This window comes from Cervus canadensis, chromosome 3 (assembly GCF_019320065.1).
Source record: "Cervus canadensis isolate Bull #8, Minnesota chromosome 3, ASM1932006v1, whole genome shotgun sequence".
NCBI classification, from domain to species: Eukaryota; Metazoa; Chordata; class Mammalia; order Artiodactyla; family Cervidae; genus Cervus; species Cervus canadensis.
The window spans coordinates 45,453,953-45,481,413 of NC_057388.1; the positions used below are offsets into that span (position 1 = coordinate 45,453,953).

Genomic DNA, 27,461 nt, shown 5'->3' on the forward strand with positions numbered 1-27,461 from the left:
TGCCACATCAATATTTGTTTGAACAAAAAAATTTTTATCTTGAAATCAGAAATAAATAATGAAAAACAAAATTGCCTCTAGTAGAAATCACGCTTGGGCACATTGCAGAAGACCTTAATTGTCCAGACGCAGATCTCAGATGTCAGATCCCGCCAAACCCAACAGAAGGAAATGAGTCTGTAGGAGGAGGAGAGCATCTGAACAGTTGGTACAGGGCAGGGAGGGCAGAGCTTCAAAGATTCACCTGATTTCTGACTGTTTGCTTTTCAGGATGCAGAGCAGGAATTTTAATGGCAGAGTTTGAGGGTGAGGGGTGACTATGATAGATAAAAGACCCTGACGAGTGATGGCAGGCGGAAGGAAGAGAGGGGAAAAAAGAAAGCAGAGAGGAGAGCAGTACGCAGTAGCAGTGGTGGCAGGATGGAGAAACAAAATTTGGAGCTGTGAATTCTTAAGAGAAGTAGCAGGAGAGAGAGAAGAAGAAGATGGGTTTTTGTGAGAGGTGTTCATACAAAGCGAATGGGTTGGGGGAGAAAGACTTAAATTGATGACAAAAGTAAATCAGGTGCAATATGGTGTTGAAAATGATTAAATAAGACAGTTTAGGTGATATAAATTTTATTTAATGCTGCATGAAGCAGGCAGCCTCCATTCCCATGCGTCCAGAGAACTGCAAAATGGGGTGGAGGTCAGGAAGCTTTTAGAGGATAAAGAATAAGGAACAAGGAAGAGAAAAACAGAAAGTGAATGAGGAACAAGGAAGTGAGCATAGAGCCCAGATTTGGCTTGGCCTTTGGGGATCGGCTGACTGGATATACTGTATTGCTGGCAAAGTGAAGCACTTCTAGAGACGTGGGAGTGATCTAGGCTTTGCTTTGCTGATGTGGCACCCTGGGCAGGGGTGGCTCCATCTTGGGCTCAGGAAATTATTTTCAACATCTGTGACATGGTATCCCCAACCTTTTCTCTCTGAGGAGAGAGCTTCTCAGTAGGCAAACTTTTATGATCACTTCAGTTTGAAGTTCCAGATGGTTTTTGTGAAGTGAGAAATAACTTTTTGTTTTATTCTGTTTGATTGTGTTAAAATCATCCTTATTTGACGTAGGTAGATATGAATTTTGGTTAGCATGATTTAGTTCATATCCAAATTTTTTAAGATTCTTAAATAGCAGTGAGTTCTTAGGCAGCAGGATCTGCTTTTTCTAGGTCCACATGCCATAATAGAATCTAGTTTGATGTGAATATTGGTTAGATAGGAAACACTAGTTTGCATGTCCCTTACCCTTTTAAAGAAAAATCTGCAACAGCTTCCTTCTCTCACTGGCTAACAGTATGTGAACAGTACACACATAAATAGTACACATATGCTGTACCTTCCCTCAGTTCTTCTTGGGCCTCTGGCTTTTATCCGTCTGAGGTGGGTTTGAAATGCTGGTTTTAATTTTCCACTGTGAGTTCTGATATAGTCATGGACACAAAGCTAAGCCCCAGCTGATCCTGGTTGTTCTGATGGTGGGGCCCCTGCTCATCATCACATCCTCCGTCACTGTGTGTGTGCCATTAGAGTAGGAAAAGGTGATGCATGGGTCTCCAGGAGACCCACTAGGTGCCTTCTGCTTTTAGGACCATGTCTTGCCTCGTTACCCCATTTTATAGTTATATGGTACCCATGTTCACAAAAGAATGGGCCTTTGGGTCCAAGTCAGTTGAGCCTTTTGGTAGTCAGAAGGGACTCTGAAGAGTTGGCCAGCTCACTTACAGAGGGCATCCTCTTGGCCTTCACCCTCCAGGTTGAAAGTTTGAGCATCTAGTGCAGTGGTCTTCTTTGAGCTCATTCTGAAATGAGCACACCAGGAGTGTTAGATTCGTTTTCCCTCAAATCCATAGTCTCCTGATGTGACAGTACGTGATTGCTTGCTCCCTGTGGAAAATCACTCCCTGTGGGCTCGGTTACATGTGTTATGCATAAAAATGTATTTAATATCTAATATACAGGTAAGAATTTACTCACATCTAGAGATTTTATCACGTTTTGAAGAAAGGGGCTACATTCTGAAAGAGCATTAAGTTTAGTGGTAAAAAGTATGAAACAGTATTAAAGAATATTAAAAGAGTATTACATAGCATAAGGGCTTCCCAGGTGGCGCTTGTGGCAAAGAATCTGCCTGCCAATGTGGGAGACGTGAGATAAGGGTTTGATCCCTGGGTCGGGGAGATCCCCTGGAGGAGGGCACGGCAATCCACTTCACTATTCTTGCCTGGAGAATCCTGTAAACACAGGAGCCTGGCAGACTATTAGTGGAAAAATTTCCTGGTAGTATTAAATAGTAGAACAGGGACTAAAAGATTTTGATGGGCTTCCAGGTGAGGTCGCAAAGAGTTGGATACACCTGAGGGGACTTAGCACGCAAACAGAATAAAGACAGTCTGTAGATTTTCAACATAACTGTTGTAACACTTAGTTCTTTTTTATGTTCCCGCTGGACCTTCAGAGTCTTTAGTGATTAGCCAGTCCAAACCTTTACAGAATGAACCTGCTAACCTGGGGGAAACACGTCTTTGAAAAACATTCAAGTGCTGTGTTGATTAATGTCCACCACCTCCCTGAGACAAATTGTATTACTTTCCCCTATTAGCAGGCTGGTAGTTAATGTCTAGTCACCTAAAGTGAACCTCAGCCGTAACCATTCTTCCTTCTAATGACCTGCTAGGAAATTTTATCTGTTATGAGTAAGGGGAATAGTCTAATTGTGGATTTGGTGTTCTTGTAGATTATACATCCCAAAACTGACGATCAAAGAAATCGATTGCAAGAGGCTTGCAAAGATATCCTGCTGTTTAAGAACCTGGATCCGGTAAGATAAATCTCAATAATAGAGATGATTTTTTTCAGTGTCCATGTGAAGAACTGTGCAGGGTCTTGGATTTCACCTTCTTTACAAGCTGACATCCCTCAGGGCAATGTAAAGGCCCCACCATGGATGCCTGCGTGTGCACTGGGTTGTGTCCTGGTTGCTGAGGGGTCGCTGCTGTCAGAGCAAGTGTGAGTGCCTGCTGTGTGTCGGAAGAAGGCATTGAGTCATTCATCAAAGGTCACTGCAGACACAGCCCTGAGAAGTGGCCCGGATGAAGAGAGGCCAAGACTGCATTCTTCGTCCACTCAGTAGGGGCATGCAGGGCCCATGGGGGAGTGCCTCTCTCAGCAGCCAGTATTATATTTTAATGTATGACTTTTATATTATACATATTTTAAAAGTAAACTTCTACTTGATTTTAAAAGTAGAAGGATTTTTTTTTTCTTCACAAAAGTTTTGAAATCTCTCATCTTTGGTTTGGGATGTATTTCTAGAAACCCCTCTCTCAGAACGAGTGATCATGCTATTCAGACTTTGCCCTGCACCCTGACCTCAATGCCCTGCTTCCTTCATTGCAGATTATGCTTATTCATTGCTATATGGTCATTTGGGAAAGAACCCTTGCTACCATGTCCTCATGTGAAACCTGAGTCAACTTTTATAACTTATTTCAGTTCTTTTTTTGGTCAGACTGAACATCTTAATAGTTTTCAGATTGATGCCTGAGAGAAGAAAACATTAAATCAAAACCCACTCTTACAAGATGAAGTCTTTTTTAGAAGTCCATTTTTAAAAAATTTATTTATTTTTTTCATTTATTTTTATTAGTTGAGGCTAATTACTTTACAATATTGTAGTGGTTTTTGCCGTACATTGACATGAATCAGCCATGGATTTACATGTGTTCCCCATCCTGACCCCCCCTCCCACCTCCCTCCCCATCCCATGAAGGCCATTTTTATAAAGAATACTTTATAATACATTTCATGCTGCATTATACCAAGTCTTCTATGCTGGGTCATATTATACCCTGAAATTACTTTTTAAAGCTCCTGGTTTTTGACACTAGTTATGTTTATGTTATATCCTCCAGGATCACAGATTACATTTTGTAACTTTGGAGACTTTATTTTAGGACCACATAGTACAAGTTTTGTCCACTTTGATCCAGGTCCTCCAGAATTACCACCTAAACTAAAGCTTGTAAAGAATGGGGTTGCTGGTAACTAATAATGAAAGAATAAGAAATGGAATTAAGATAAAAAGTGTAGGAATTTAGTTTATGAGTGGAAAAATTTCCTGGTAGTATTAAATAGAATAAGGGACTAAAAGATTTTGATGGGCTTCCCGATAATCTTAGATTTCTTTTATCTAGAATGATAATGATTCTATGAAACAAAGGATATGGAAACTATGATCTGTAGTGATCTTTCTCCAAAATGAATTCTAATAGTTGTTAGTGAAAAGAGACAACATTGTCTGTGTGTGTGTCTAAGATGGTAATTTTGGTATTGAAATTAATCAATTTAGTATTGAATTTTGCTTCAGATAGACACAGAAGACAGCGATGAAATTAACCCTTAGTTTTATCCTGAGGGGTAGGCTTCAGCAAGGAGAATTCTATTTTCAGGCCGGAACTTTGCATGGGAAAATTTCAGGGTCACCAAAAACAGTTTCTCAAACTTGAATATGCCTGTCCATCATCAGAGGATCTTGTTTAAAATGCAGAGTCTGGTGCGTAGATCGGAGGTGGGGCCTGAGTGTGTGTTTCTCACAGGCTCCCAGGTGAGAGCAGGGCTGTCCTCTCACAGCCTCGCTTTGAGCAGGAAGGACTAGAACCCAGTGTGCAGACACGCGAGGGCGGTGTTTTGGTACTACCAGGTGTTATTTTGTTTGTTTACTTCCCTATTCATTTCAACCAGTATTTTAATGCTTCAGCAGTGATAACAGGCATCAGTGAAATAGCTCCCAGTTATAGTTTCCTCGGACGCTGCCTGTTCTGTTCCATCTTCTAAAGTAAATTGATTTTTCTTACCATTGGAGCTTTAATTCTTTCAAAGTATTGTGAAAAGTTTGATTGCATTTTAAATAATAATAATACAACTTTTCCTGTGTATCCTAGCAGGGAGCATCTTTACTTAAATACAATGGTTATTTTTATAAACATAGGATTTTTTTTAGACTTTTTAAAGATTTTACTGCTCTGTTGACAGTCTTAAATATATATGTGTATATTTAAAGGTCACAGTTTGTAAGGACAAAAAAGAAATAGTCAGTTCATGAAATTACCAAGTTCATAAATTACCATTGTTGAATATTTTATCGGGAAGAAGTAAATGTATTTATATAGTTGTTTCCAAAAGATCTTTTTTTGAATTTGATCTCATACCGTCTTGATTTATTTCCCTACTATCTGAAATCCTTCTAAGAACAATACTGAATATAAATAAGTAAAAATTAATTTTTCTCAGAAAATAACCACTTGAAATAAGAAATTTATCCCCAAACATAGCAGGTTGAAGAGTTTAAGTTCATTTTTTAAGCAAATTTCTAGTTTTTTATCATATATATATTTTTGCCATAACCCAAATGCATTTAAATTGAATTACATATTCCACTTATATAATCTGCATATCATATAGCAGCTCCTTTCAGGTCAATTCCTTGACCACCCACTGTGTTCCAGGGCCTGTATAAAGCGTAGGATGCCACAAAAATACTTAGACATAGTTCTTGTGCTCTTGAAACTTATACTTGGTGAGGGATTCAAATACACATAAAAATCCATTTGGTAAAATGTGAATAATGCCGTAATATGGTCAGGGCTAGGGAAGGATAAGGGCTTCTCATCCCCACCTGAGGATCCAGGAAGCCAGAGAGACACCTGAACTGAGCCTCAGAAAAGGAGTCAGAAGTCGCCAGTTGAAAGAAAAAAATGGAGGGTGTCAACACTGGAGTCTGAAGTGGGAGACACCCACTGGTGGGGGCTGAGATGTACGTGCTGCGTCAGCAAGGACCAGTGCGCATGCCCACAGGAGCCGTGGACACACACTCTATGTAGGCAGTAGCATTTTAAGCAGAGACAGTAACAGTCAGGGGTGTCTATGGTCACTGGTGACAGTGTAGGGGTGGAATTAAAGGTGAGAGGGACAGGTCAGGAACAAAAGGATGGAGCTCAGTGAAGAAACAGTGATCCATGTGTTGTTAAGGGGAAAAGAAACAGGCTCAACTAAGGAAGGGGAGAAAGTAATGGTTTCATAAAGTACTCAGGACAAACAGAAGTTGGTCCCTGGTGATCAAATGAATTGAGACCTAACAGAAAGAGTCTTGGAGACCCCCACTGTCTGGTGCCTTTCCCTGAAAAGGAAAAACTTGGAAGGAGGAAGGGGAAGCCATAATTACGAATTAGTGGCTTTGTATCCACTATCTCATTTGACTTTCTTAAAGGTGTTGTTTAGCTTGAAAATCTAGCACCTCCTAGACCTCAGGACATTTTTTCTCGGAGTTCTGTATATTCATACATTGAGCCCAGCATTTGTAATTATTAATCTCTTTGAAGATATTCTTTTCATGAATATTTTAATGCTCAACTCAGTAGGCCATTTTTCTTCTGAAATACTTCTAATTTGAGGCAAACTGAAATAATTGTCCTATGCTATATGATAGGCTCTTTCATTAATGGAGAGTAAATTGTTATTTTTTAAGGGAGTCAGGGCCCTTTTACCGAGCTCAGTCTCGAATTTGCATTCTGTAGGCGAGTAAGATGTGGTTTTCCTACAGGAGCTGTCAGTCCCCGAGATAAGTCTCTGCATATTAAATATTTCCTACATTCTTTGCACTCTGTGCATAATTATGGGGAAATTACATCTTGATTGACTAGAACAGACACCTGTCACACAGAGAAGTTCTAAAAGAAATAATTGTTCTGTATTTTAGCAGGGATTACTTTTTCATACATCCATGTATGAATTCTTAAGCTTCATAATATTTTAAAATGCAGCTAATTCCAAGATAATGAAAAATTATTATATAGCACTATATTTCATCCTTTTTTACATTTAACATCCAGGACTAGAGCTAATCAATGAAGCTGATATTCCCCCTCCACCTGCTCTAAATAAGTTGAAATATAAATAGTAAGCAAAAATAAAATATTTGTAAACCATTTAATCAAACTTTGTAATTTTGATAGGTGACCATATGTTGCCTGGATTGATGAACTCATTCGGTCCCGTGGGGCCAATTAGCATCACATCAAGAAAGCACTGTTTTACAGACCCATTGGCTTCATCTCCAGCCCTGGCTGTTCCTTCACAAGCAGGTGCCAGAGCTCACACAGCGACCCAGCAAGGGCATGAAAGCCACGGCCTGCAAACTGATCACCGTCTTTCTTCCAAAAGTTTTTCTTAACTCACTTAAAGATACAATGTTACATTCTGGGTTCAAATGGAGAGTTTGGCAATTTAATTAATTAAATTTAAATAGTATGCCTATATGGGCTTCCCTGGTGGCTCATTGGTAAAGAATCTGCCTGACAATGCAGGAGACTTAGGAGACAGGGTTTAATCCTTTGGTCGGGAAGATCCCCTGGAGAAGGAAATGGGAACCCACTCCAGTATTCTTACCTGGGAAATCCCGTGAACAGAAGAGCCTGGCAGGTTACAGTCTATGGGGTTGCAAAGAGTAGGACACGACTTAGCGACTAAACAACAACAACATATGCATATATAATTTACAAAAATTCAAAAGGAACAAAAAGCAGTCAGTGAAAGGGAATCTCCCTTCTATCCCTGTTTCCCAGCAATCCAGTTTCTTAGGAGTCAAGTTCTTTTAGCACCAAGATGCATATTTTTCCAGGGTTATGCTATGTATATACAGGTAATTTTTTAAATAATTTTAGTGGCAGCAAACTCTACACAGTATTCTGCCTGGTTCTTTTTTTTTTTTTAACTAAACAGTATATTTGTATTTACAGAGATTACATATTCTTTTAAAAAATTATTTATAAAAGTTTAAATTGGTAACATTTATGTGTATAAAGCTAAACCATGGACACACATTATGTTTTGCTATTGTTTAATGTTTTAACATTGTACTTATAAGAGGGGCCCCATACAGGAAGTAAAAATAATGTTGGAAAAGAACAAAGTTGGAAGACTCACACTTGCAAATGTCAAAACTTTACTCTACCACCTGAAACTAACCCGATATTGTGTATCAACCATACTTTAATAAAATAAATAAATAAATTTTAAAAAGTATTTACTACAAAGCTACAGTAATCAAAAGAATGTGTTACTGGCATACAGATAGGCATATAGAACAATGGAATAGAATTGAGAGTCTAGAAACAAACCCATACATCGGTAGTCATTTGATTTCAACAAAAATGCCAAGATCACTCACTGGGGAAAGAATAGTCTTTTCAATAAATGGTGAAAGGACAACTGGATTTCCACACGCAAAAGAACAAGGTAGGACTCCTACTTCACACCATGTAGAAGAATTAACTCAAAATGGACCAAAGAGCTATACGTAAGCTCTGAAATTGTAAAACTCTTAGAAGAAAACACAAGGGTACGTCTTCATGATCTTGAAGTTAGCAGTGTTTCTTAGACACTGAAGTCAAGAGTAAGAAAAGAAAAAGATAAATTGGACTTCATAAAGGTAGCAAATTTTGTACATCAAAAGACATCATGCACTAAAGTAAAAAGACAATGTACAGAATGTAGTATTTGCAAATCATGTGTACATACACCACTACATATATATATGTATTTGTATCATATATAAATGATAAGGTGCTCATATCTAGAATATAGAAAGAACTAGTAACTCAACAACAAAAAGACAAACAGGTTTAACTGAAAAATGTGTGGAGTTCTTAAATAGACTTTTCTCCAAAGATAACATACAAATGACCAATAAGCGCATGAAAAGATTCTTAAAATGGTTAGTCACGAGTGAAAATACAGGTCAGAACCACAATGAAATACCACTTCACCCCCTCTAGGATGGTATCAGTTTTTAAAAAAGGGAAATAACAGGTGTTGGTGACGATGTGGAGACAGAACCTAGTACATTGCTGGTGGTAAAGTAAAATAGTTCAGGCACTGTGGAGAATAGGTTGATGGCTTTTCAGAGTTAAACACAGAATTACCATATGACTCAGCAGTTTCACTCCTAGGTTTAAATCCAGAAGAACTGAAAAAGGTGTTCCAACAAATAGTTGTATATGATTGTTCATAGTCACACTGTTGACAATTGTCAAAAGGTGGAAGTAACCCGAATGCCCATTGAAGATGAATGGAAAAGTAATTTGTGGTGTGTGTGTGTGTGCGCATTTATATACATAGAGCAAATTTTACGTATAATATATATACATATATGTATTTTTACCACACTCCACTTTATATACATATATAAAGTGGAATATTATTCATCCGTGAAAAGGAATGAAGCTTCCCTGGTGGCTCAGTGGTAAAGAACCACCTGCCAACAAGATGTGGGTTCAATCCCTGGTCAAGAAGATCCCCTGGAGAAGGAAATGGCAACCCACTCCAGTATTCTTGCCTGGGAAATCCCACAGACAGAGGAGCCTGGTAGGGCTACCAGTCCATGGGGTTGTAAAGAGTTAGATACAACTTAGTGACTAAACAACAAGGATATATGCTACAACATAGATGAACTTCAAAAACCTTATAATGAGCAAGGTAAGCCAGGCACTAAAAGTCACATACTGTGTGATTCCAGTGTGTGTCTGACTCTTTGTGACCCTGTGGACTGTAGCCCGCCAGGCTCCTCTGTCCATGGAATTCTCCAGGCAAGAATACCCAGAGTGGGTAGCCATTCCCTCCTCCAGGGGATCTTCCCAACCCAAGGATCAAACCTGGGTTCTCCTGCATTTCAGGCAAATTCTTTGCTGTCTGAGCCACAAAGAAAGCACCATCATATGAAATATCCAAAAGAGACAGAAAACAGGTTGGTAGTTGCCAGGGCCTAGTAGGAGAAAAAAATGGAAACTGACTGCTTAATGGATACAGGGTTTCCTTTCAGGGTGATGAAAATGTTTGGGAACTAGATGCAGATGGTAGTTGCACAACTTTATGGCTACTAACATGTTCACTTTAAAATGGTTAATTTTATGTTATATGAAATTTCAGTTTATAAAAAATTTTGTATTAATGTATATAGCCATCTGAACGTGTTCATTTACTTTAGTTTTAATATTTAATGGTTAGAATACACTTTAAGGATGAGTTTGGGGTTAACATGTACACATTATTATATATAACAGATAATCAAGTAGGAGCTACTATATAGGACAGGGAACTATAGTCAATATCTGGTAATAACCTATGAGGGAAAAAATCTGAAATATATGTGTATACCTGAGTCACTTTGCTGTACACCTAAAACAAACACCGCACTGTAAATCAGCTGTGTTTCAATATTTAAAAAATGATTTAAAAAAAGAGCTATTTACAGAACTGATCCCTGAAGCACCTCTACAAAGTCCTGGGTTCCAGTAAACAGTTTGAAAAACACTGAGCCCTTTTGAGAGCATGTATAAGGTGGGGAGCCTGCCTTGACAGGAGCAGGGAACTCATGTCTTTGCTCCGTCACCGCTAGACAGCTCTCCTCCTTAGGCAGGTCTTCACATTGTTCCCAAATCTCCAGAAACGTCTACCCAGCCATGCCAGTTCTGGCCTCTGGAATCATGCACATGATCAATGTGACAGCAGATAGCAGGTGTGTTCACTGGAGTTCCACCTAGGGCAGGGTTTCAGACTTCTGGTTGCCCTTCATTGAGTGTTCTCATGCTTGTCAGCAACTCCAGTAAAAGACAGGGATCTTAAAAGCCTCATGTTCTTTTTTTATTAGCTGCATAGCTTTCTGATGTATGGATGTACCAAACTTATTTATCCAGAGCCTTGCAGATAAACTTGCTTTTTCAATTCTTTGCTCTTATGATGCACATTTTGCAATGAAAAATGCCTGTGCACATGTCATTTCAAAAATGTGCATAGAACAACATCCTAGACGAGGAATGACGAGGTGATAGGGACCACCCTCAGAATGTTATTGACTGTTGCCAGCACGTCCTTAGAGGCCCGTTCCATCAACCATCTTCAGGAGGACTCCTGCCCGCACCATCTCCAACAGTCTAACATTTTTATGTTTCTGAATCTAACAGGTAAAAAAGAGTGTCTCCTTTCCATTTTAATTTGCATTCCCCTGAGAGAAGTCGAACATTTTTTTATATTTTTAAGAGTTCCTTCCTCTTTTTCTGGAAGCCTTGCAGTCGGTTCTGGATCTTTGATGTCCTAAAGCTAAACTGTCGTGTGAGTGTGGAGGTGCTGGCCTGTGAGTGAGCCCTTTCAGTCTGAAAACTTACATCCTTTGGTACTGGAAAATTCATTCCTTACTGTCCTAATTATTTTCTTTCATTTGTTGTCTCTGATATCACTTTGTTCCTGACTCCTATCTTTTCATCTATCGACTTTCTTTGAAGTTTTTTATTTTAATTTACCTTCTTAGTTCTTTCTTTACTTACAGAAGATTCTGTAGTGGTGGGTACATTTTTTACTTTTGTGGGTACCTTTGTTTAAACCACTGAGTGTATAGCACCAAGAGTGAACCCAGATGTCAGCTATGAACTTTGAGTGATATTGATGTCATTGTACATTTATCACTTGTAATAAGCATACCCTCTTCTGGGGCATGTTACTAGAGGAGGGGCATGGGGAAGCAGCGGGTTTAGGACAATTCTTTATACTTTTTTGCTCCATTTTGCTGTGAACCTAAAACTGACCTAAAAGATAAAATAGTTGAAAGGAAAAAAAATTTGGTAATGATGTTTTCAGTTTTGAGCTTGCCCATTTTTCTCTTGCACTTTTTCTAATCATCCTGTTTTTCATCTCATGATTATGACATCATCTTGAACATCTCTGGGTATATAGAGTAAAACTTTCTGAAAGCTCATCACTGTTCTTGAGTTTTCTAGCTCATTGGTGTTATCCCGCTGTTTATCTTAGTCTTATAGGCTCCCAGAGGGGCTCTGCAAAGCTGACGAGGACCCCTGAATAAGTAGGGCAGGCCTGTCCATCAGTGTCCTGGGTGGGTGGCAAGGAGCCAGCTGTTCACGTGGAGGAACCCCTCATCCAAGCAGGTGAAGGTCCTTGTTCCAGGGCACCAGTCTTCCCAGTAACTGTTCTAGTTCTGTCTTATTTATTTAGTTTCTCCTGAGAACCTGACTCTGATCTCTTGCCTGGGAAGAGTCGGGATTAATACTTGGTTGCTAGTGTTCTGTGTTCAGGATGCAGACATTTGATCCTGGAGGACTTGGAATCAATGCCTCTGTTTTCAGCAGTGTCTCAGTCCCAATCTGAGCAGGCCAGGTGTTTCCCAGTCCGGAGCTTCTGGTGCTCCGACAACTCGTCGGCCCCTCCACGCTGCAGGCCCCCTGCCCATCTCTGGGCGGAACCCTCTCTCCGCCCTCATGTAACTTCTCTTTGCTCTAGAAATCTCTCCTCCAGTTTTCCTCTTCCTGTTCTCATCTTTGTGGAGTCGTACCTTCATGGTCCCTGTGAAATATTAATGGGGTCTCAAGAAGAAGAGAATCACGCGTAGTCTGTTTGTGCTTTTGATCCAGAATATTTTGTTTCTTCAACCTGTGTTTTCCACTTGCATCTCCACCCCCCCCTCTAATCTATCTTCAGATCCTTAATTTGTTTATAGTAATAGTTAATTTTGGCCTGGGAGGCTGGAGTTGCTGTCTTTTTATATCCATAGAGAGTGACTTAAAACCTTCCTACGTCTTCTGAATTTTCTCTTACTATCACCATGCTGTTCCTCCATACACATTTGTTCTAACTACCCAAAGACCTTTGAATTGTCCCAGGACTTGTTCTGAAGAAAGATTTCTTTGGCCTTCTAGTCTATTCTCACTATCCAGGGTTTATCCTTAACCCTTGTCAAGCACCCTTTAGAAGAACAAAGTTTCAAGATAGTTGTTGACTGATAGGTTTGATGTCTCTGGCTTCAGTTTTAATACATCTGTCCTAGGGGGGGACATGGTTGCTTCTTGAAGAGAACCTTAGTGATAAAGGACATGGATGGAATGTTTGCTACAATCATTTTTGGTTTTACTTTTGGTTTTTTTTTGGTTCTATATTGTTTTTGGTGCTGAACCAAGAAGCGTTGGTGTCAGGGTTTAAATTGGCTAAATATTTATAAATTACAATGATGATTAAAATAGGAAAGGTTTTTTTAAAGTTTAGATATCTTTAAAAGGCATTTGCAATAGTTCTTTATTAACCTGATAATTTTGGTTGCTAAGGTTATATTTCACAAGGTATATGATGATTTGATGGTTAGTTTCCTTTTGTATTAAAGTGGTGATCGTTGCAAAGATTCTGAAATAGACCAATTATAATTACTTTTATTCAGGTACTGAATATGAGAGTAAATATAGAATCATCTGGTTTGTATGTGATGAGGAGGGGACTGTTTCGTATGTTTTTTTACAAGATTCAATGGCAGTCGTGATATTTCCATTTCTTTGAGCTTGTTTACAAAAATATAGAGCTAATTGTGGTTCTTTAAGAAAACATGTTCTAGATACCAAAGATTATGTCTTTTATTTTTGAAAAATAGGAGCAGATGTCTCAAGTATTAGATGCCATGTTTGAAAAATTGGTTAAAGAAGGGGAACATGTAATTGATCAAGGTGATGATGGCGACAACTTTTATGTAATTGATAGGTAAGTTCTGTGTAACTTTGCTCCTGAAATGTAATGAACCTTTTGTGAAAATCTCAATGTGTTATAATGACTGACAGATTAACATACAATAATTGCTATTGCCTGTCTACCCTTATTCCTATGTAACTGGGCCTATAAACCTGCTTTGAACTCGTGCAATGAAACTGTGCTAGATCAAGGAAAGAGGTATAATGTAATGTATGGATGACTGTTGACTTTTGGTGAATCAGTAAATCTCAGTCATTTACTGGGAGCCTCCTCATTTGTTAAGTTTACTTGAGGGCTAGTTACACCTGTCACAGAATTGGACACTCTTGTTAACATGAAAACAGCAGTGTGACACAGCATCTGGGATATTGCATCCATGTAACTCAGTCTGTTATTCTGTTTTCTAAAAAGTTTCCTTTATTATTGCTTAATGAAGTGAAGCATGCTCATGGTTTAAAAAATTCAAATTCAGAGGGACCTAAGGTGAAAAGTCAGTCTCTCTTCCTACTGCCTTAGCGTCATCCCATCAGCAGAGTGAGTAGTTTGTGTGTCCTTCCGGAAGTTGTTTATGCATTATTCTATTTGTCTGTTAAAAACTCTACAGAGAAATTATTTAAGTGAGAAGGTTTGTATTTATATTGAAAATACAATTTCAGAAAACTGAAGTTGGGTTTCACTTCATCAAAGAACAGTGCATGTTTTAAGCAAAACTTGGGTAACAACCCTAAAATGTTAAAGGAGAGCAGCCTGAGCCGAGCCGTCGTTTCTCCACCTCCGTTAAGCAGTGAGGAAGTGTGGATGAGGTGTTTGGAATCCTTAGCCTCCCCCTCTTGTGTAGAACATGGATCATCTCCCAGTCTCATTTGCTGGGTTACGTTGGCTTCTCTGGGCCCCGCTGTGTTCCACTCAGAGGCTTCACGGGAATCCCCCCTCTCCTGTCCGTGTAGGCTCTGCTCCCTGCTCTGGGCCGTGGGAGGTACCTTCATGCATCAGTACCGCGTGCTCTGTGAATCCTTCAGCCCCTCATCCCTTAGACCTTGGTGACCTGTAGGGGCTGCACTAGCCAGGGCTGGAGGGGGACTCTGTGGTTTTCGAATGGTCTCACGTGTAAATCACAGTCACGATTCTGGTACCATTAGCAGCTTTCATCAACGAAACACCTCAGAAATTCACTCGGCTGTTTAATTGTATTGACTAGTAGGAGTATATGAGAACCCCAGACACCGTACAGGAATCACTTTGGTTTAGTTGGTGTTTTGACTATAAAACCTCCTTACATTAGCGCATACTGCCTTCCCTCAGTGCCCCATCACCCTTTAGACAGACGAAAATTCTCAGGCACACAAACGTGATGCGAGTCTGGAAGGCCTCGCAGATGAGCGTGGGCCGACCCAGCGCCCGGGTCTCTCCGGCCACCGTGCGTGCCCTTTCTGTGACTGCACTGCCCGAGGCCTCGTGTTCTCGGGGGAGAAATCTATAGGAGAAGCAGCACATAGTGTTTTAGCCGATTTTTAGACTGATGTGATTTTAACAGGACTGGTAGCTCACTGCACTTCTCATCAGCACGTTTGTTGTATATTTTGTCCTACTCAAAGTAGAAAAATGTAGAAAATGGCTTTAGTGCAAATGTATAACTATAAAAATTAATCTACACTTGAAAAATGACTGTCCATGAGACAAGTTCTAGAAGGAATCCCTGATACTGCCATTCTAGTCATGAATTATATTAAAAACCAGTTGTTCTTATTCTTGAATATCTTTTGTCCAATACCTCATGTGTTTGCTTTTATTGCATCTTTACCATCTGTAATCTTTTCCTAATCTTAAAAGCACTCCCTGTTTTGTCTTTGCTAGACTTTAGCCAATAGAATAAAGCCAAAGAATTTCTCCTGTCTGACCTCACAAGTGTTTCAGCAATCCTTGAAGCCACGTTCCCTGACCAGATACAGTACATGAAAAGACAGTCTTCCACCGAGAGAATGAAGTTAATAGAAATAAAGGATCTGGCGTGCAGTGACATGCAAACAGCATTTTATTTGCTAGAAAAAGGAACCCAGTTAAAAGATAAGCACAAAAAATCTAGAAGACCAGGATCAGATATTTAGTCTAAATTTCTACCACCTTTAGATGGCGGTCAGTCTAACATACAGGGCCAGATGATATAAAATGCCAGAGAATAAAGTTTGCAGGCTTTGCAGGCCATAAGGTCTGTGTTGCCACTGCTCACGCCTGCTCTCGTGGCACAGGTCAGCTACAGAGAGTGCGGAAACAGCCAGCGCGTTTGTCTTTCCAGTGAAGCTTGATTCACAGCAGCAGGCAACCAGTCTTGGGCCCCAGCTTGCCAGCCCCCCCTTTAGATCCTAAAGGACCCCGTAGGTACTGTACAATGGCTGACCAGATTGTTAGAGCTATATTCTTTTTTAAGATTGTTTTCTTCTGATCTCAAAAGAAACGCATGTTCATTTTGGAAACAAAAACTTTTCAGTTACATAGTGAATGTTGCTAGCCTCCATGATTCTTAAACTCAGAGCTCATTGAGGTCAGCAGACTCTCATGCATTCCTTCAGATGGTTTTCTTTGCCTGTTCTCTTTGGTTGCAGTTATATTTTCATCCCTTATTTTTTTTTATCTTAAATGTGTGTTGTTTACTCTCATTTTCCGCCAGCAGGCCCATGTACAGACTTTACCCTAGTCCCATTGCTGGTCTCTTCTTCCTGCTTGTCCGGAACAGGCGGTGTCTTTGTCATGTATTGATGCCCTTTTATTACTGTTTGTCAGCAGAGAGGAAAGGAAAGTAAGAGCCCATCCCCAGCCGTCACCCTTGGGGATGTGCCCTCAGTCTCAGGGACGGCTCCTGTCAATTCTGCACCTTTGGAAGGCTTCCAGTGCATCCACCCAGCTCCCACTGCTCCCAGGTGTAAAGACCTCTGCAAGGATGTAGAAGCTGGGGGCAGTGGCTTTTTTGGAGAAAACTGAATGGCCGGACCAGGGCAGAAGGGAACTTCCCACTGTTCATCCTTCTAGACGTTTAAAATTTTAATCAAGTGAATGTGTTATCATGTCTGAGCAAGAAGAGCAAGCAATATGTAATTCTTTAAAAAAAAAAAAAAAAAGATTAGATTTTATTGCCAAAGGCTTATGTTTTGTTGTGATGCGACCTGACTTGAATTACTTTTACGTCTTCTTTTTCTTGCATCCACCAGAGGAACATTTGATATTTATGTGAAATGCGATGGTGTTGGACGGTGTGTTGGCAACTATGACAATCGTGGGAGTTTTGGTGAGCTGGCCTTAATGTACAACACACCCAGGGCCGCGACAATCACTGCTACCTCTCCTGGTGCTCTGTGGGGTTTGGTGAGTGAGATATTTATTTGACCTGAATGTCGTTTGTAAAAAAATCATTATGCTAGCAGCCAGGTAGCTGCAGTATTTTAGTTTTAATAGGTAGATAGTTTGGGGATCGTCATTGGTCATCAGAGAATTATTAAGCAACTAATAGGTGCTCCTAAATGCTCCCATTCTTAAAAACCAGCCAGTCACACAAATAAACAGAGGCTTCAATGCTGTTTTTTTCTGGTAGGTTTCTGTGGTAGGTATAATATCTGTGGTTCCAAGCATGGTCTCCTGCCTTGTAGCATCTCTATCAACTGGCAACTTGCTAGAAATGCCCGTTGAGGCCCCACTTGCTGATTCAGGCCAGCTGACTCAGGAACTGGCTATGGGGCTCCATGATCTGTATTGGAGCAAGCCCATCGCGTGAGTCTCATGCCTGCTTGAGAAACCACTGTAAACTGACACTCTCTGTAGTGTAGGTTGACTGGTAACAACTCTGCATCGACAAGCAGCTGTGTAGAGAAAAAATACTCAATGTCTGTGTTTCTTACGTGGATGCACTCAGAATTACTTAGAGGTGTTAAAAAAGAAATTCTCTTACCTAGGCTCCATTACAGACAAACTTATTCAACTCTCAGGGTTGGAACTCTCATACCTGGGCTTTTAAAGTACATTTCTTGAGGGAGGCTCAGAAGGGAGGGCTGTATGTATAGTTATAGCTGATTCATGCTGTTGTACAACAGAAACACAACATTGTAAAGTAGTTATACTCCAATTTAAAACAAAAATCCATCCAAAAAGAAGAATAAATTTCTTAATGATGCGTTTTCTATAAGGCTTAAAATTTGGCTTAAAGACTTGAGTGGGGGAAGGGAGGGGCATTCTTTTCATAAATGATCTTAGGAGACAAAAGTAGCAGATCCGAGTAAAGCTGATTCTGGACTCTGGTTAAGCTGGTGCTTAGGGATCACCTGGAAATCTAGTTAAAAAGCAGAATCCGACTCACGGGGTCTGGCACGAGGCCTGTGATTCTGCATTTCTCATACGCTCCCAGGAGGTACCAGTGGCTGCAGGTGCCCACAGCACACTTTAATAGCACTGATTTAAGGGAATGTTGATACGACTTGTGTTTTCTTTTAAAATTGTTGATAACATCCCACCGTATGGTTCTGACATGAGTTTATTTGGTTATTTCTCTCAAATCCTTTTGTGGAAGGAGGTGAGGTTGAAGTAATAGGAAGTTTGTTAAAACCTCCTTTTCAAGAACTGTAGTCTCACAGAATTTACACTTGGTTCAGTCACCACTCAGCCTTTGACTCCGAGGTCAATTCAGCCAATAAAAATCTCTCTTGATTAGAGAAACAAGACCTGTTGCGCATTTCTTCTGAGACTCAGGCAGCTACTGTTTGCTGCTTTTTTTTTTTTTTTACTGTTTGCTTTTTTAAAATGTCATGAGTCACTTTTTAAATGGTGTGAGCAAAATTGGAGTTGTTTCAGGTGGAAGGGAGCTTGTCATCTGAAGTGTCTTAAGGATAATCAGAGATTTGAACACCCAAAGCCAACAAAATAAACACTCAAAACCTGAGTAGACTTGGCCCTTAGGAAGTGTTTGCCTACAGTCACAAGGGTGGGTTGTGATCTGTTTCATTAAAGAAGGTACCATTTAAAATTTAATCATCGTGAGGGGGTTGCCAGGCAGGGTCAGGTTGTCATGTGATAAGGAAGCCTCCTCATTCACATTCTTGGAACAAGGTCACATACTTAGCGGGTTGGCCCTTTGAGGACTGATAGTTCTCAGCCCTGGAAGGAACCTTAAACTAGGGAGAGAGGTCCAGCAGTTTCCAGGTATATGTGATACTTACGTTCTCAGGAAGGATGAAGGATTTTTCAGAGATTTTTTTTTTTTTTTTCCACTAATCTGTACCTGTTTGAAGATCTCTTGGAGGAGGGCATGGCAACCCACCCCAGTATTCTTGCCTGGAGAATCCCCATGGACAGACAAGCCTGGCGGGCTACAGTCCACGGGGTCGCAGAGAGTCGGACACGACTGAGCGACCAAGCACAGGCTGTTTTAAGCTCTGTAAAAGTGAGCAGTTTGTGATGATCACCTTAGGGTATGTGTGTAAGTGAAGTGGGTGTTATTTTAAAATTATAGTCATTAACATAATTAATACTTCAAATCTGCTTTCTTAGCAGCTGGCCTAAGTAGCCCCCTTTCAGACAAAGTCAAATAGAAAAGGAATTTTGCTTTTGAGACCAACAGGTTGGAGCTCTGCCTAGTAAGTGCAGGTGCAAAGATAAGCAAATCTCAAGAGAAAAGTCCTTTGTAGAATAGTCCAACTTTGTAAATAAGTCCAGGTCACTGTTAGCCTTGGGGGATTAACTGATCTACATGACCATGCTGGTGATTCAGAGAGGTGACGACTGAAATGACTGGGGTGAAAACATTTCCAATGGGACTATCTGGATTTTATTGATGTGTCTCAATGAGTGTGAAGAGGTGGGCCACTAGTAGAAGATTTTTCCTGAGACACATAGCTTGTTGCCGTGGTTAATTTCTAAATTGCTAACCTATTTCTTGTCTTCTCTGTTTTGTAATAAACCTTGTTCATAAAATGGTGTTGTAGCTGCTTCCCAGACCTGTTTATATATCAGAGTCACTTGGGGAGCTTTCATGAAATGCAGATTATTATAGAGCCCTATTTGCAGAGATTTTGAGTCATTAAAGTCTGGGATCTTAGAAACCTTTTTGAAAAACACACAATTGATTCCAATGCAGAGACAGGCTTGGAAATTATTTCAATAATTTTACTTGTTATCTTGCAAACTTTTTTTCTAAAAAAAAAAAAAAAAAAGATTGAGTGCAAGTCCAAATCACAGCCCTTATAAAATTGTAGTAAACTAGAGAACAGGATGTTTAATTTCCTAGACATTTACATCCACACTGGCACTTCTGTCTATCCTGTCGGTTCATTTAAATTCCTTAATATATTGTCATAGTAGTCTATTAATTAAAGAACATATCCCTGTTAATTTTATTTTGTATTAAAATAGTATAGTTGTTGATCAGTGTATGCCAAACTAACATAATTCTGAGAGCTCTTAACTGGGAACTAATATCATGTTTTGTAGGAATTTTTAAAATTTAAAATTTGTAGGAAGACCATTTTTTGAGCCATGACCTTTAAAGTTTTCCCTCGTTCCTCAATTCAGTGTTGCATCCTTGAGGTTAGGTAGTATAAACATCGAAGCATTTGAGGACAATGCACATGATAAACACTGGAATCAAAGTCAACTCAAGAGTGCTGTAGTCTCTCTGTGCACAGTTTTAAAAAAGAAAACTGATATGTGACAAAAAAACCCTAGAGTCAATAATTTTTCAAGCTCTCTTTACATTGTAATTGCATGATTTAAAAACATTTTCTAATACTACTGGTTTCCATGTCTGTTTTTTTACTACAGCCCACAAGAAACACATGAGGAAATGTCACAACCAATGCATATGTGTGTGTGCTTTTGTGTATAACCGAAACAAATATATAACAACACTTTACTAAAAGGGATGCACACCCATATTTTCTGTTTTGTTTTGTTTTTTAAATAAAAGGCTGGTCATAGGTGAAGGGGGTCAAAGGGTACAAACTTCGAGTTAAAAATACATCCTAGGGACATAATGTATAGTATGGTGTCTACAGTTAATAATACTGTATTGTATAGTTGAAAGTTGCTATGAGAGTAGATCTTTAAAGTTCTCATCACAAAAGAATTCTGTAACTATTTTTGGTGACAGATGTTAAGTACTTACTGTAGTGATCATTTCACAACAGATACAAATACTGAATCATTATGTCCTACGCCTGAAACTAGTATGATGTTGTATGCCAGTTATACCTAAAAAAAAAAAAAAAAAAAAAACAAAGCTCATCACGTCCCACTGAATTTTAACACTCCAGGGCTGTTATCTTTAACAAAAGAACTCAGTGCTAGTTTGAACTCATAAAAACTGAGTAGAATGTTGGTCACCAGGGGCTGGGGAGCGTAGTTATAAAATGAATATGTTCTGAAGACCCAGTGTACCTGATGATTATAGTTAACAATACTGTCAATATATATTTGAAAGCTGCCAAGAGAATAAATCTTAAATGTCACCACAAAAAAAGAAATGACAGTTAACTCTACTGTGGTAATAATTTTACAATATATATCAAATGAACATGTTGTAAACCTTAAACAATATTACAAGTCAATTGTATCTCAAAAAGCTGGGGAGAAAAATTTAAAAAAGCAGCAGCTTGTATTTTTTAAATGGTGCAACAGCGCCACCTCGTGGGTTTAGCCCGCTAGTTACATGTTGGTCAGATCTCTGTTCTGAATTAAAAGTAAACTGTTAAAAAAAAAAAAAGTAAACTGTTGCTTTCTTTCAAAAGCATGAAAATAACATTTTGTATGGTTCTATATTAATGCCTAAGGAAATAAAAATCTGAAATGAGTTGTACTAGAGGTATAATAATATTAATCTTTTATTTTGAAAATGTTCAATTATTGTTTGTTTCTTACAGGGAATAAAATGAAACTGTCTCTTCAAACTTTCTTTCCCCATAAAGTCTACCTTTTAATTGTCTTCGTATTTGATATTCTGCCTTTAGGACAGGGTAACCTTCAGGAGGATAATTGTAAAAAATAATGCCAAAAAGAGAAAAATGTATGAAAGCTTTATCGAGTCACTGCCATTCCTTAAATCTTTGGAAGTAAGTATGTTTGTGCTTTTATTTTATTTTGCTTTAAAAGCTTCTGTTTTGTTAGGAATACTTAGCTCTGCAGAAGGTATCTTTGAATAATAATCTATCCATATTTTCACTTGAAAAGATTACATTGTTTTAATAGCTTAATATTTCTTTTACTGTCTGTAACTGCATCTATTTTGTTGTTTACACATAATAGACTCCTGGAGCAGCTACAGCAGATTTATGTAAGGTCTTTTTCTAAAAGCAGACTTAAACTAATCACATAAATGTAGGCAGTGGCCTTTACAGGAAGAGGTTATCTAAACACAGAATGTCCTCACTGGCCTCTCCTTCCGTATTCCTTTCCTCTTAAAATTGGCATCCCAAGGTCTCTTTCTTTTTGCAGGCTGCACTTATTCCCGTGCAGTACTTGTCAAATCCCCTGGCTTTAAATGTCTATTATGTTGATGCCTCTTAAAATTGACATCACTGCGCAAGGCCCCACCCTTGAATGCCAGGCTTGTTTATCTGACTGCATTTTTAACACTTCCTCTGGGATATCTAAAAGATATCTCAAACCGACATGTCCCAAGCATCCTTCCTTCTCTTCCCCGCCTGAGTGATAGCAATACCATCCTTCTAGCCTCTCGGCCAGAATCCCTGGGGTTGACAGACCTACCTGCTGACATGTCCCTGTGTTGGCTTGTCAGTATTCACCTCGTAGAAATTTGGGCCTCATTTCAGAATGCATAATGGGCAGCTCATCTTCTCCAGCAGCAGCTCTCTTTAAGTAACAATAGGTCAGAGCCGGAAATTCAAATGCCTTCAGAGCTAGGCAAGTAACAAAGAAGAAAACCAAGCCAGGATGGGACTTTGGTAAACTGGAGAGCATGTGCTCCATCTTAAGAAACAGCTGCTGGTCCACCAGAGTTTATTTATGCCACATGGAAATGTGGGCTGAGTGTGGCTGACAGTTCTGATTTTTCAAGAGAAGCTGGAAATTCAAGTTTTTATGAAAAATTTGTTTAAAATGCTGGCAAGTAATTCATATAATGGGGCTTCCCTGATAGCTCAGCGGGTAAAGAATCTGCCTACAAACGCAGGAGATACAGGAGACCTGGGTTCGATCCCTGGGTTGGGAAGATCCCCCTGGAGTAGGAAATGGCAACCCACTCCAGTATTCTTGCCTGGGAAATCCCATGGACAGAAGAGCCTCAGGTCCATGGAGTCACAAAGAGTTGGACACCACTGAGCGATTGTGCTTTTTATATTAACTAGGTTTATTAATAGAAACACACACATAAACACACACATTGCTCAGTGTATTTGGCCTGTAGGCTACTATTTTTAAACCCATGAAATAGTTAAGATTACCTGATTAGTTTGTTTCATACAGTTGTTCATCCGTTTCCACAGGGATCGGTTCTAGGACCTTGGTGGATACCAAAGTCTGCAGATGCTCAAGTCCCTTGCAGCAGGCCCTCCGTGGCCCTGGGTTCCACATTTGTGGGTATGGAGGGGCAAATGTATATTTACTGGAAAAAATCTGTAGATAAGTGGACTGTGCACAGTTCAAACCCATATCATTGAGGGGTCAACTGTATTATCTTTTTTCCTTTATAGGTTTCTGAACGCCTGAAAGTGGTAGATGTGATAGGCACCAAAGTATACAACGATGGAGAACAAATCATTGCTCAGGTATAATACTTTTTATGGAGCTCAGTTTGAGGTTATTTTCCAAAAGATTCTTATATATCTAAGTCTTAATAAAATTTTCGTGTGTCCATAATTAGTATGTAGTGATAGATTAATATAATTATTTCCTGCCAAATCTATTAAAAATGGCCTAATTTATAGCCATCAAGATATCTGAATGTTTTTATTTTAAATTAAATCTTAAGGAATATATATTAAATCATCCAGTGGATTTAGGCATAATTTTATATTTGTACCAGACATGAAGGTCACATGTATATAGAGAATTAAGATGTCATTTATAACAGGGAAAAAAACTGGTAATCGTTCCATAGCATTTATTAATAAGGACCCAGAAGGTGCATTGGAAGGTGTAAAGTTCTGCACAATCGGTTCATTGGTGAAACCTCCTCCTGGTGAAATTAGCCAAGAAGGGGACACGTTGCACCATGTACTTCACTGGCTGCCAGGCACCAAGGGGGCCAGCATGCTCTTGAACCCGTAATGCTTTTCTCAAATCCCACTTGGAACCTGAAGCAATACACACATATATTGGTTAGAACAGACCTACCCAGAAGTAGGATTTATAGAGATGGTTCAAGTTTACAGATAAAAGCATATCGATGATACTACTAATTTCCTAGTTACAGTTTGAAGCATTGACTGCATGATTTAAACAGGTTTTTTAGGGACTTCCCTGGTGGTTCAGTGGTTAAGACTTCACCTTCCAAAGCTAGGGGTGCGGGTTCAATCCCTGGTTGGGGAGCTAAGATCCTGCATGCCTCATGGTCAAAAACCCAAAACATAAAAAAAAAAAAAAAAAAAAAAAGAAGCAGTTTATAACAAATTGAATTTGTAACAAATTCAATAAAGACTTTAAAAAAATAGGTTTTTAACAAATTCTGTGATTTTCCTATCAATATTATACTATGTTGTAATATTTATCTAAAATGTTGTCTCTTCATACATGTGAAACAAGATTCAAGGTCTGTGAGGCTGAGAAAAGAATTAGTTTAGAAGGCAGATAAATAAGTAAATCAGTCAGTCCTCCCCCACTGCCACCCCCAATCTGTCAAATTAGAGAACAAGGCTGAGATTCCATGATACAAATTGAAAAACTGCAAAGCATAGAGCACTTTTGAAGTGATTTTTTCCAATTATTTTGAAATAATTATAGATTCATTTTTGGCATGCTGCCAAAAAAAAAAAAAAAAGTCCCATGTGCTCTTGACCCAATCTCTTCCAGTGCATTTTGTATCACTAGTACATCAAAAGTAGCAAACTGACACTGACACAAACAATGGAACTTAACTCATTAGTTTTACATGCAATTTGAGCATGTTTTAAAAGTGAAATTAATGGCAGTTGACAGACATTTTATGATTTAAGACACTTGAATATTTAGCATGAAGCTCTTATAGAAAGCCTGATAAAAAGGTAAGGGAAAAGACATATGTATACTGAGTTTATTAAAGGTATCTCTAGATAGTTGTCTTTCAAGCATTTATAAACATACATGTCTGCACTATAGTATAATGGAGACTCTGCATTCCTTATGATGTTTTTTCATCTGATACTATATTTCTTGAATTGTAGTAAAGAGTTTTGAAATAACTGAGTTTCTCCAGAATCACTTTGAGAGGCTTAGGAAAGTCAATGTCATCTTTCATATTACATTACTTAATTCATAAGGCATCACTGGAAGTCAAGGAAGTTTGTTCAAAAAAGGAAACAAGAAAACGCAGCTATGTAGTTAGAAATGGCAACGCTTTCTTTTAGAAGTCTTTCTGGGCCTTGAGGTGGGCTGTCAGCCACCTGCAGGGCAGGCATCAGGGCCCACACACACTGCTTAGTCTGTCTGCTTTCTCCACTTGCGGAGCTGCTGGGTTATCTTGGGTTGGCATGCTCTGGCTTTGTAGGTTAGGAACGACCCAGCGTGGCACATCTCAGCATAGAAGCAGCTGACAGAGGCGATGCTGCCGGGAGACAGTGCTCACATTTCTGACCGTGTCTGTGCTTTATCCAGGCTGCAGTTTGAGCAAAATTCATACCTTGGTGTTAGTTGCTATATTTTCTTGAGAGTTTTAGCAGAAATGCTATAGTAGATAGTATATCATTTCAGATGATTTTACAAATGAAATTGTTACACTATAATTGTTGATCATAACATCTCAGCTTAGGAGGGGCCATAACCTGTTTCATGGAGTTTCACCTTTCAGGAGATGATCTATAAACTGGCGTGGGATTGAATTCAGAGGTATGGTGGGCAGCAGGATTGCTGTCAACGAAAGTTGCATTTTTCACCCCCTGTTTTTGTTCTGACAGGGAGAGTTGGCTGATTCTTTTTTCATTGTAGAATCTGGAGAAGTGAAAATTACCATGAAAAGGAAGGTAAGTCCTAAAAATCCATGAAATATTAGCAAGTAACATAATAGACTTTTTTTTTTCTCCTGACTAAGCTTCACTTCTGTTTTTCTTAAGCTGAGTGAAAGCTAACACTTTCCATCACCTTGTCAGGGTAAGTCAGAGGTGGAGGAGAATGGTGCAGTTGAAATCGCTCGGTGCTCTCGAGGGCAGTACTTCGGCGAACTGGCTCTGGTAACGAACAAGCCCCGAGCCGCTTCCGCACACGCCATCGGGACCGTCAAATGTTTAGGTAGGACTCACGGCCCAGGGCACACTTGCCCCAGTTGAAATCTTTCTGTGTGCATTGTACGTATTCAGCGTCACACTGATTATTTTACTGGGTTCACAGGTTTTACGGTCCCAACAAAATACAAGATTTGGATTCATTGCACTGTAAAGCCAATTTGTAGAAGCCAACTTTTTAGAAAATTTTCACACACATATATATTGTTCTTTTTTATAGGCATGAAATAACATTTTAGTATGTTGTTAAGAATTCTGAGTACCAAGCTTTACATCTAATTTTTCAAATGAACAACATGCACTGTGTTCCATTTCTGCTAAAAAAAAAAAAAAAAAACCTCAAACAGCACTTTTATAAGATATACTAAGTTCTGCAGGGGAAGTTGGAATGTCTGCAGGAATACTTACTCATCCTAGGATTAGGAAACAAAAGTTCAAGTTTGTCATAGCACAATAAAAGTCTTGTCCGGCTGTTTATTACTTCTGTGTACCACACAGAAATGCCATGAACAGAAGTGCCATCTTCAGCTGGAAGGCATCTATATATAGCAGAGATTTTATATGTGAGAAATAACTTATTTTAGTAATGAAAAATATAACTCAGGAGATATTAACACAAATGACATTTTCTTTAAGAAAACTAGTCAATACTCTGTAATGACGTGTATGGGAAAAGAATCTAAAAAAAGTGGATATATGTATATGTATAAACTGATTCACTTGGCTGTAGAGCAGAAAGTAATAAACATTGTAAATCAACTATCACCAATAAAAATTCATTTAAAAAAGGAATTAGCTACTCTGTACTCTTCATCCACAGTTCAGTAGAATAAATTTAGCTTCAGTGTTAAGATTTGCAAGTATCCCCAGAATTTTCTTAGAGAAGTTGTTTTTTAAATGGTTTTAAATAAGTATAATACTCTAGTGTTACACTGGGATGAAAAAGAAAAATTTAGAAGCTGACAGATAATTTCCCTGAGTAGAGGTGTTACACAGTAGGGAGTAAAGATGCTGTGAGTGAAATCCCATTACTTTTTTCCTATAATAAAATATATATTCACATTAAATTTGAGAAATACAGAAAGGTGGGAGAAACTAAGAGTCTCCCAGTACCACCACCACCCAGCAATTTCCACATCCTATTATAATTCTTTATCATCCTTTTTATTTGTATGGGTTTTCACTTTTAGATCAGTTTTGTAAACTGCTTCTTTTATTCATTATAACTTAGGCATTTTCTCATGTTTATTATATCAAATTGTAACATTGGTTAAATACACACTGAATTATTTAATCACTTCCCACTGTTACATAATTTTTGAGTTTTGGCTCCATTTTGCAGGGTGGGGGAGAGCTTTTCTGTGGGGGTGTATGCATATACTACTTTTTCACTTAATAGGATTTTTCCTGAGAAATGCTTTTTGGAAGTGGGTTTTCTTTTTATGGTT

The 27,461-nt window shown here is 39.0% G+C and overlaps 1 protein-coding gene across 1 annotated transcript in view; it reads left to right on the forward strand.

Annotated features, from left to right (window-relative positions):
• Positions 1–27,461, forward strand: part of PRKAR2B (protein kinase cAMP-dependent type II regulatory subunit beta) — a 104,879-nt gene that overhangs the window by 74,747 nt on the left and 2,671 nt on the right. The window contains exons 4-10 of the mRNA XM_043463046.1: positions 2,772–2,855; positions 13,515–13,621; positions 16,813–16,966; positions 21,592–21,693; positions 23,293–23,367; positions 25,690–25,755; positions 25,882–26,020. Coding sequence (XP_043318981.1) covers positions 2,772–2,855; positions 13,515–13,621; positions 16,813–16,966; positions 21,592–21,693; positions 23,293–23,367; positions 25,690–25,755; positions 25,882–26,020 — 727 coding nt within the window. The remainder of the gene's footprint in view (positions 1–2,771; positions 2,856–13,514; positions 13,622–16,812; positions 16,967–21,591; positions 21,694–23,292; positions 23,368–25,689; positions 25,756–25,881; positions 26,021–27,461) is intronic.